This window comes from Hordeum vulgare, chromosome 6H, assembly GCF_904849725.1.
Source record: "Hordeum vulgare subsp. vulgare chromosome 6H, MorexV3_pseudomolecules_assembly, whole genome shotgun sequence".
Taxonomy (NCBI): Eukaryota; Viridiplantae; Streptophyta; class Magnoliopsida; order Poales; family Poaceae; genus Hordeum; species Hordeum vulgare.
The window spans coordinates 542,005,740-542,014,837 of NC_058523.1; the positions used below are offsets into that span (position 1 = coordinate 542,005,740).

Below are 9,098 nucleotides of genomic sequence, written 5' to 3' on the forward strand. Positions count from 1 at the left end.
TACGAGCTCTCCAAGCCACTCCCGTCTAGGAAACTAAACTTTTGCATGCACAGCCAGGTCCGACGACCCGACCCAAATAACCAGGGTAGGATCAAGCTTGGGCCATAATTTGTAGGCCAGTGCAATATTTTGTCTTTGATTTTCAGTTTAAAATTATCTCGACCCAACGCAAAAGGGTTAGAATTTACGGGAGTTTGCACATATGTTGTGCCTAGAACCATACAAGTGGAGGCCCATCCCAACAATCCACTAAACCAGGACCATACCTTTCCTTAAAAAACCAAGACCATGCATGCCTTAATGGAAAACTATTGCAATGCTTGGGATCAAAGGATAAATCTTGCAAAATCCTTGGTTTTCTTCAGTAAGGGTTGCCCATCCTCTTTAAAAACTGAGGTAAAGAATGCTTTGAATATTGCAAATGCCATCTGACGTGGACTGTAAGAATGGCTCTTTCAAGTTTCTAAAGGACCGTGTATGGAACAAGGTCAAGGGATGGATGGAAAAGCTTCTGTCAGTGGGAGGAAAGGAAGTTCTCATAAAATCAGTGGCACATGCAATTCCAGTCTACTCCATGTCATGTTTCAGACTACCCTGTGGTCTCTCCAAACACATTAACTCGTTGATTATAGAAAGTACTAGTGGGGCAGCAAGGAGGGAAATGGAAGCCTAGTTGGGTCTCTTGGAGCACGATGACACAACCGAAATATTGTGGAGGCTTGGGGTTCTCAGATATTGAGTTGTTTAATCTTGCTCTCCTGGCAAGACATGCATGGCGGATCTTGACGGACCCAGAGTCACTTAGTGCACGCACTCATGGCGAACTAGGCTCAGCCCCTTCCCAGATATGGCGAGCCATCATTGATGGCCGCGAGGTGCTCACGTAGGGGCTGATCCAGCGGATAGGTAATGGTCAAACGACGAGCATCTGGCAACACAACTAGCTGCCGAGGCCCTCAAACATGACGCCAATTGTGAGTAGAGTGGTGATGCCTCCTCAGATGGTGAACGAGCTAATTTTGCCTAGTGCAGAATGGAACCGGGTCTTGATCGACGAAGTTTTCCTGCCAACAGACGCCGCTAAAATTTATTATATCCCTCTGTGTACACGGAATATTGAGGATTTCTAGTCATGGATGCATGAAAAACGAGGTGTGTTCTCAGTTCGGTCTGCTTACCGCATGCTAGTAGATACCAAGATGAGGAGAGAGGCTTGGTTGAAAGGGAGAGCTGATTTTTCGAACATTGATAGAGAAAAACAGTCATGGGAGATGATGTGGAAGGTGGATGTCCCCTCAAAGCTGAAAATATTTTTATGGAGATTAGCTCATCAATCTATCCCAACAGCGGACGTGTTGCATCATCGGAACATGTCTACTTCTACATGTTGTGGCATATGTGGAGCCGAGGATTCTTGGCAACATTCTTTGCTTCACCGCACAGTCGCCAGATGCGTATGGGCACTTCACGATCAGGATCTAGTGGAGGCGTTGAACACCACTACGGAACCGGATGCAAACCAGTGGTTATTCACGATCTAGGACATGCTTTCCTTACAAGAATTAATCTTGGTAATTGTAACCCTGTGGGCACTTTGGTATGCGAGACGTCAGGCGCTCCATGAACATATTTTTCAGAGACCTCTATCTACATACAATTTCATCTTGAAGTATATCCGGGAACTAGAGGAGTGCAGTCCGAAGAAAGCCACGAGGGGATCTCGAACGGTAGCACCAGTGCAGCCAAGATGGATACCTCCACCATAAGAAATTGCAAAAATTCGAGTTAACGGGGCTGCCTCCAGAGATGGTAATTTCGGTTCTTTCAATGCAGTTTGCAGAAACTCTTCAGGAACATACTTGGACGCTCCAGTTATCAAGATCAATGGAGTGATGGATCCGGCGATGCTAGAAGCGTTGGTGTGTCGCGAGGCTCTTACTCTCGATATTGACCTAGACCTTTCTCGTATTCTCGTCACGAGTGATAGCCAAGGAGTAGTCAACGACATCAAGAACCGCACCGGGGGTGCCTACGCCAATACCACCAGGGAGATTGTGGGACAAAGGATAGTTTTGATAGTTGCACCTTCATCTTTGAAGGTAGGGCCACCAATGTTGAGGCACATAGCCTCGCTAAGCATGATTTTGGTTTGGATTATCGACGCCATGTGTGGCTGTTAAATCCTCCAAACATTTCTTGTATCCCTATGAACATTACTGAGCAATAAATGAAGCGTGTTTAGACTCAAAAAAAAAAATCCCCCTTCCTCTCATTAGCTAATCCTTGCCCACAAAAGTTGTACATTCCCATAGAAATATGTCTCCGACAAGAAGTTATGGCCTATGTGATGGGGAGGACTCATGGCCCCATTCGTTATTGGAGTGCTCAATGTCAAGATGTATGTGGACTCCCGTGGATGGAGAATTGGCGGAGCATTTATGCGAAACAAATGAACCAAGTGCAAAACAGTGGATCTTCATCATGATAGAAACATCATCACATGTTGCGTTTGTCAAACTAGCAGTGACGCTTTGGGCAATTTGGTGGGCCAGAAGCAGAAGATGAACTATTGATGAAGAAATTTTTCAGGAGTAATGCTACATCTACGTTTACGGGGTAGTCTGATTTGGCAATCATTGATTGGATTAAGAGGAGGGTGAGGCCCACCCACCCCTAAAAGTCAGGGGGGCATGTTTAGATTAGTTGAAAGGTTTAGTAAACGTAAGTAGGATTTAGTAGGTCTAGCATTTTCGATTTTTCAGAGTCCGTCTGCCACTTATCAGTTCATTATGAGGTTCATTGCAGATTTGAAGGCAGTTCGAAAGAAGGAAGCGGGGTCCCTGGTGCCCCTGGCCGACCGATCGATGCGGCCTAAAGCCCCGCCACAAGGTTTCGCCAAGATCTATGTGGAAGCCGGCATCTCTTCGAACCAGATCAGGGAAGCGGCAGTAGCGGTTTGCAGCCATGGAATTAACGGTGCCGCAACGTCGGAAGCCACCGCGTGTCGGGAAGCGACAGTAGCGGTTTGCAGGGAATTATATGGGCTGCCCCTCTTTGGTTATCGATCCATGGAATTAATGGCGTCGCAACGTCGGAAGCCATCGCGTGCCGAGAAGCTTTATCCCTCTCTGAGGATCTGATGATCCACAACTTCACTATTGCATCAGACTCTAAGCGAGTAATAAGTGTCTCACATTGCCGGAGGAAGCAACAGAGCTTATATGGAGTATTATCACTGAGATCAAGCGTAGTGTTATAATCACCCTGCAGTAGAGAGAAGGACGCTGCTGATCCCTCCATCCACCCCTGCGATCGAGGCGTTGAAGATCAGCCACGAAACAGATGCAGCGTGGTGCTCAAGGAGCCGTCATCTTCATCTCTCCGCCCTCAAAACGCCGGTGAACTGCTCGGCGACGACCCCACGGGCTTGGGTGGTACTTCGCGACACGGTTCTTTTCCGGCGCTGTGACTGCCGACGTCATCGACCGATCCAGCGGCTCGCGCACCAGGGGTATATATCGTCTTAGCTGGGCCGTGTACGGAGTCCTGAACGAACGCGTACACGAGCGCGTTGTATAGTACCGCCTCGGGGCTCGAGAGGCGCCTACATAATCAGATCAGAGGGCAAGCCTTCAAAATCACTTACCTGGACGGGGTCGACGACCGATCAAGAAGGGTCGTGGCCTAGATCAATGGCTCGCATCGCACTTGGCGAGCGCGTTGGCCTACCATCTCCTCTCGTGGGAGAGCGGACGTCTTAATTTGTGATAGAGGGGGTCGCGCGGCCCCTGCCAATTCAAGTTCAAACTTAAATTTCGCCTTTGCCGATTCAAAGCTTAACATCAGTACCCTCCATGAGTTTCAGGATCATGCAGACGCAGATTCAAACTTTAACATCAGCACTCTCCATGAGTTTGAGGACCATTACAAATTAGTATCGTGTAAGGACCATTACAAATTAGTATCGTGTACTCCCATAAGACAAGTTGTATTGTGTTTGTTCACTCACTTCAGTTTTGTATGCAGTTTATATTGAATTACTCAAAACATCTTATATTTCATTACAAAGGGAGTGGCTCAGAAGGCACAAATCATACTACACTGGAAACATGTATCCTCAGAATGGAGAGATTAGCATGGATTCGTCATTGTCAAGGGGGGATACATATGGATCTGGAATATGGCGAAATCGGATCGAATTTTCGCATATATGTACATGATGCCATACATGGGATAAGGCTACAAAAGATATGTACAAGTCTTTGTTATATTCTGGGAACTTGATCAATGCATGGAATCGCATGGTTCAGCAATGGGTAATCAGCCCTCTCCAGATGACAGGGTCAGCTAATGCCTGACCAACCAAACAGCATCGTCCGTGGCCGCAAGAGGCGTAACGGTGGTGCTACCGTCTTCAAGCAGCAACTTGAGGAGGTGAGCTGGTGCCAAGGCCTTCAAGAGCTGCTGCCACCTTCGCAGACGTCCCCGCGGCACAACGGGCAAACCCTGCAGCAGCCACAAAACCTTAGGAGATAGCTAGCGAAACGGTCCCGTGTTATCGGCGATCCAAATTGCCCTTTTGCATCAGAAGAAGGGCCTATTTTTTTCTCTCCTTACCTGTGTATTTCTTTAAGCCACTTGTCAACACACTGCAGGTGAAACTCGTGTTTGCACGGAAGACTTCTTATCTGATCTCCATCCTCGTATTCAGTTAAGCAGATATGGCACCTGCAAAAGGCGAGAAGCACAATGTTAACATTTCAGCGTCTCCCAAGAACCACTCTGAACGAAAAGACTAGGCCAGGAAAAAGAATAGATTTTACGTCCATATTTTTAGCTAGAGAACCCAGACCTCAAAGAATGGAGCTTTAAGTGTACTATAAATTTGATATCAGACATGTACAAAATAATCATTCTCAACCCCTGGGTGCTAGACAAAACAAATTTGCAAAGACTGAATGAAGACAGGTGACGAACACCGAGCATCCACACGATTCAGGGTTTCTAGATGCTGTACATGAACTTCTACTCATCAGTTATCACAACATTGCTATCCCCTTTATCCAGGCGCTAACAGCAAAACGTGCAATGTCTGCAAAGGGCAAACTGTGTCTAGTAATTCAACTTGATATGGCAATTTTAACAGCTAGCTCATTGTGATAGACATAATGTCATTAACCAGAACATGCTTCCCTCGTAAGATCTCTAAGATGTCAACAATGCCTATAGTGAGCAGTTAGAATTACCAACTATCAGAAACAATGAAACATACCAACATTAGAATTAGTAAAACTGCTTCCTTAGGAAAATTAGACAGATTAAATGACAAGAAGCTCACTGTTCCATATCAGCACTGCATTGGGCTGTCTCAAGCTTTTTGTAGCTCTTACATGGTAATGAATTAACCACAGACTCTGGAGCTTGAGCAGAGGCCATGGAAAGTGAAAGTGACGAGGGTTGCCGATGAATCTCATCCAATACCTGGAAAAAATTGTGCATGTAAGCATACTAACAAGAAAAGAAATCTTATACAAAAACAACAAAGGAGCAGTGAAGTTGACATAATCATCCTTTAAAGACTCCACTCCTAGTTTAGTCAATGGGTGCAAATTAACGTCAATTACAATTTACATCCCTCTATAGACTGAACTATCAAAGTTCCTACTTCTAATTTTCTGGTGGTGCTTTGGCCTCATAAATTAATCAACCATCATACAGATATAGCCACAAAACAATCCCTGTAATACTGACTTTGCTCTGCAACTTATGCGGCCAACTTTATTTTGTTGTTGTCAGGTAATTTACTAATTAAAACAGGTTGACAGGACCTTTATGCAAAAGAGGAAATAGTTGAAGTTCCAGTCTATTGTAGTGATTTCAAATTTCAATACGAATCTGCATGAAATTATAAAGGTGCTGTGTTGAAGTCTGTAACTGGAGTAACAGCTGCATATGGCAACTCATACATTTGTCAAAACTCAGAAGTAAAGCAGTGGAACAGTTGTGTCAAAACTCTTCGTACCATATATATAACATATATGCAGTTGTGTCTCTTAGTTCTTCTATAAACACAACTAGAATGATGATGATAATCCAATGAATCAGACTTGAGGAACACAAATTGAACACACGAATGCTAAATACTCCCTCTGTTCCTAAATATAAGTCTATTTAGATATTACACTACGAATTACAAACGGATGTATATAGACATACTTTATAGTGTAGATTCATTCATTTTGCTCCGTAAGTAGTCCATAGTGGAATCTCTTAAAAGACTTATATTTAGGAACTGAGGGAGTAGTTCCCAACACTTACATAAAAACATTTAAAAATGAAGGGAAAGAGCAAACCTCAAATAATGCCTCTGTTAACATGACAATTCTTGATATACTTGCACGAGCACTAGATTCTTCAGCGACCAAGAATGCATCACAGGTGCATCTGCCAATTTGGTGTATCCCCAAAGGACAAGCAGCAGTACTTTGCCCGTTCCCACTATCAAAAATAGCACGACGGTGCTCCCTAATCTGTAACAAAACAATAGCACCAACTTCAGGACACATGTGCATGAGATCAAGCAGTAAATGACTAAGACCGTAGGTAACAATGCTACTGAGTGTAAGAACCAAAACTGAGAGCACATTGGGCGTAAAAGTGATGCAGAAATGAAACAGCATATGCAGCATATAAAGTAGGTTCAGTTCACGGAATTCTGAATATGCTGAAAGCAAATAGAGAGAACACATGTGATGATTAAAGTACATGTTTTTGTTCAGATAATAGTGCAAACCTACATCGACAATTAAAAACTTAATCTGGACATAGTGGCACCAACAACATTTCTAAATATGGAATTGCAACATGTATGAAAGAGTAGGCATAGCTGCCATAGGCAAGAGCAATTACCCGAGATCTTGAATACTGGTTTACTCTGATTGAACCATGGCGTCTACGATGGAAGTAGCGTGCCTCCTCAACCTCATCCCCAAAAAGATCATCACCAAGGTCTAGCCATCTACTGTAAAATCCAAGATCATCAGTGTCTGAATCTAGATAACCTCTAGAACCACGTCTTGAAAATGAATCCCATAGGACCCTTCTATGATTTCTTCTTGTTTCACCATTGCTCGAATCTCTAGAGCGCTCTGGGCCATCATTTGAGAAAATGATGTCTTCATGCACTGTACTTCCACCAATCTGACCATGTGACACACTGAATATGGTGGGAGTATCTTCTCTGCTAGTAGTTGCATCTGGAATTGATTCTCCAATAATGGATGATGCACTTGAAGTAGCAGGCAACACAGATGTTAAGCTGGATTGAGAAACATCTGAGCTTTCACTTGACAAAACATCTCTGGATGAAGTCCTGCGGAGAGCTGTCTCTCCATCTTCCAAGCCAGGCATGATCCTTTCAGATGTGATCAGCGAGGAGTGGAAATCAGACTGGGAAATGGAGCCACTAACTTCTGTAATGAAAACTGCGTCAATGTGGACATTATCAGGTGCAGGTTCTACAAGCTCTTGTGCCATAGGACTAACCCCTTCTCCAGATGTTCTCTCATCATTGCCAGCTTCATTACTGAAATCTCCCCTAATCATGGCATCCTTTCCTGATGAACTCTCCAGGCCACTCGTTTCAGCATCTTTAATTCGCAGGGCATGCTCCTTGTTCTCATGACAGTCGAGGTGATTGAATCTGAGGCGGTGACTTATGGTGCTGGAAGACGGATGCACTCTTGGGTCAGGCTCGCTGGTGTGACGAAGATCCTTAGCAGACAGAGAAGGCTGAAAATCTAGCCCAGCCGCTGCTCGCTCCGCTTGCCGAGTTGCCGCCTGCACAACATACCTTCCTGGCATCAGTCAACAACCCAGATAATAACATAACAGATGGAAAATAAAGCAACCTTATCCACTGAAACCACGAAACCCCACTGGCACTTGAACAAGATACAGCAACACTGCAATTTCACAAATTTAGCTCAGCTTGTCCCTCAGCAGAACCGACACTTTCAGTGTGGGACGACAGATTCTGTGAGCTCTCCATCGATGCCCATTATGAGGGCTGCAACGCACGTAGCTATAGGCTAGCTAATCCAGAGGCTGTTTGCATGGCACGGATGTGTAAGGAAGGGGCATAAATGTTGATTCAGCTAGTCAACTGCTCCTCCATACAAACTGCTGCTGTTACATAGTCGTCATGATTGAGCAAGCAGCGGTACAGCAGGAATGGGGATTAAGAGCTGCAGAAGCACGTACGCTCCCCAGGCGCGCTCCATGGCTTCTCCTAACCCCAAGCCACGCCCCCGGAGCCGCCGTCCCGAACCCCACGACCCGGTGAACAGTAACCACCGACAAATCGATCGCTACCGCAAGCCAGCTCGAACGGCGAGACCCGAGACCAGCCCCGTGCGTGCAAGGGGGGGTAAGGAGCGGCGGCTGAGTACCTGGAGGGCGCGCGAGGAGGAGGCGGCGGCGGCGGCGGCGGCGGCGAGCCCCCCGCCGTCGCCCGCGGAGGATCCGGCCCCGAAGCACCCGCCTAGGCCGATCCGCGGCCGCCGGCGCCGTGGCGACGGAGAAGACGACGACGGCGCGCCGGCGGCGCAGCTGCTGCTCGCGGCGCCCATCTCGCTCGGCTTTCCGGACGGGTGGATGGATGGATGGATGGGTGGGTTCCTCCGCTCTGCGATTCGGGGGGAGGGGAGGGGAGGGGATGCGGGGCGCTGTCCCTGTTTGCGTCTGCGCGCTTTATAGACTGCTTTCTTCGCTTCCTGGCTTGGTTTATTTATATTGTTTTCTGCGGGCGGATTTGTCTCAGCTCCTCGAAACCATTTGACTCTCGTGTTTGGGTCAAGAAGATAAAACTGGTGCTTGTTTTCTTTTTTACTTTTGTTTTCGAGTCAAGAAGATAAAAATGGTGCTTGTCGGTGGTTAGTCGCCGTGTAAGCATAATTTAATTTTGAATCACGGGTGCTCTCTGCGTTCATAAATATATATAAGATGTTTTGGATATTCAAGTATATGCCGCATGCAGATTTAAATGCATGGAGAAACGCTACGAAACGTTTGTGTCTATGTTCATCTCATTTGAAGAA

The 9,098-nt window shown here is 46.0% G+C and overlaps 1 protein-coding gene and 1 non-coding gene across 3 annotated transcripts; one reads left to right on the plus strand and one right to left on the minus strand.

The window, feature by feature from the left end:
• The first annotated feature begins 3,638 nt into the window (after nucleotides 1-3,638).
• On the plus strand, nucleotides 3,639-3,791 carry LOC123406441. The gene has a single exon (XR_006612145.1). It is a non-coding gene; the product is annotated as a U1 spliceosomal RNA (small nuclear RNA).
• Nucleotides 3,792-4,037: 246 nt separating this feature from the next.
• On the minus strand, nucleotides 4,038-8,755 carry LOC123401880. 2 transcript variants are annotated; one of them, XM_045095735.1, is made up of 6 exons: nucleotides 8,451-8,755; nucleotides 6,910-7,839; nucleotides 6,354-6,530; nucleotides 5,339-5,481; nucleotides 4,618-4,728; nucleotides 4,038-4,506 (listed from the first exon to the last, which is right to left on the minus strand). In XM_045095735.1, exons 1-6 carry the CDS (start codon nucleotides 8,628-8,630, stop codon nucleotides 4,455-4,457), a joined length of 1,593 nt encoding a protein of 530 aa, XP_044951670.1. In that variant the 5' UTR covers nucleotides 8,631-8,755; the 3' UTR covers nucleotides 4,038-4,454. The 2 variants fall into 2 exon arrangements, with proteins under 2 accessions (XP_044951670.1, XP_044951671.1); XM_045095736.1 differs by lacking the exon at nucleotides 4,038-4,506 and having other exon boundaries at nucleotides 4,624-4,728; nucleotides 5,391-5,481.
• Nucleotides 8,756-9,098: the final 343 nt, after the last annotated feature.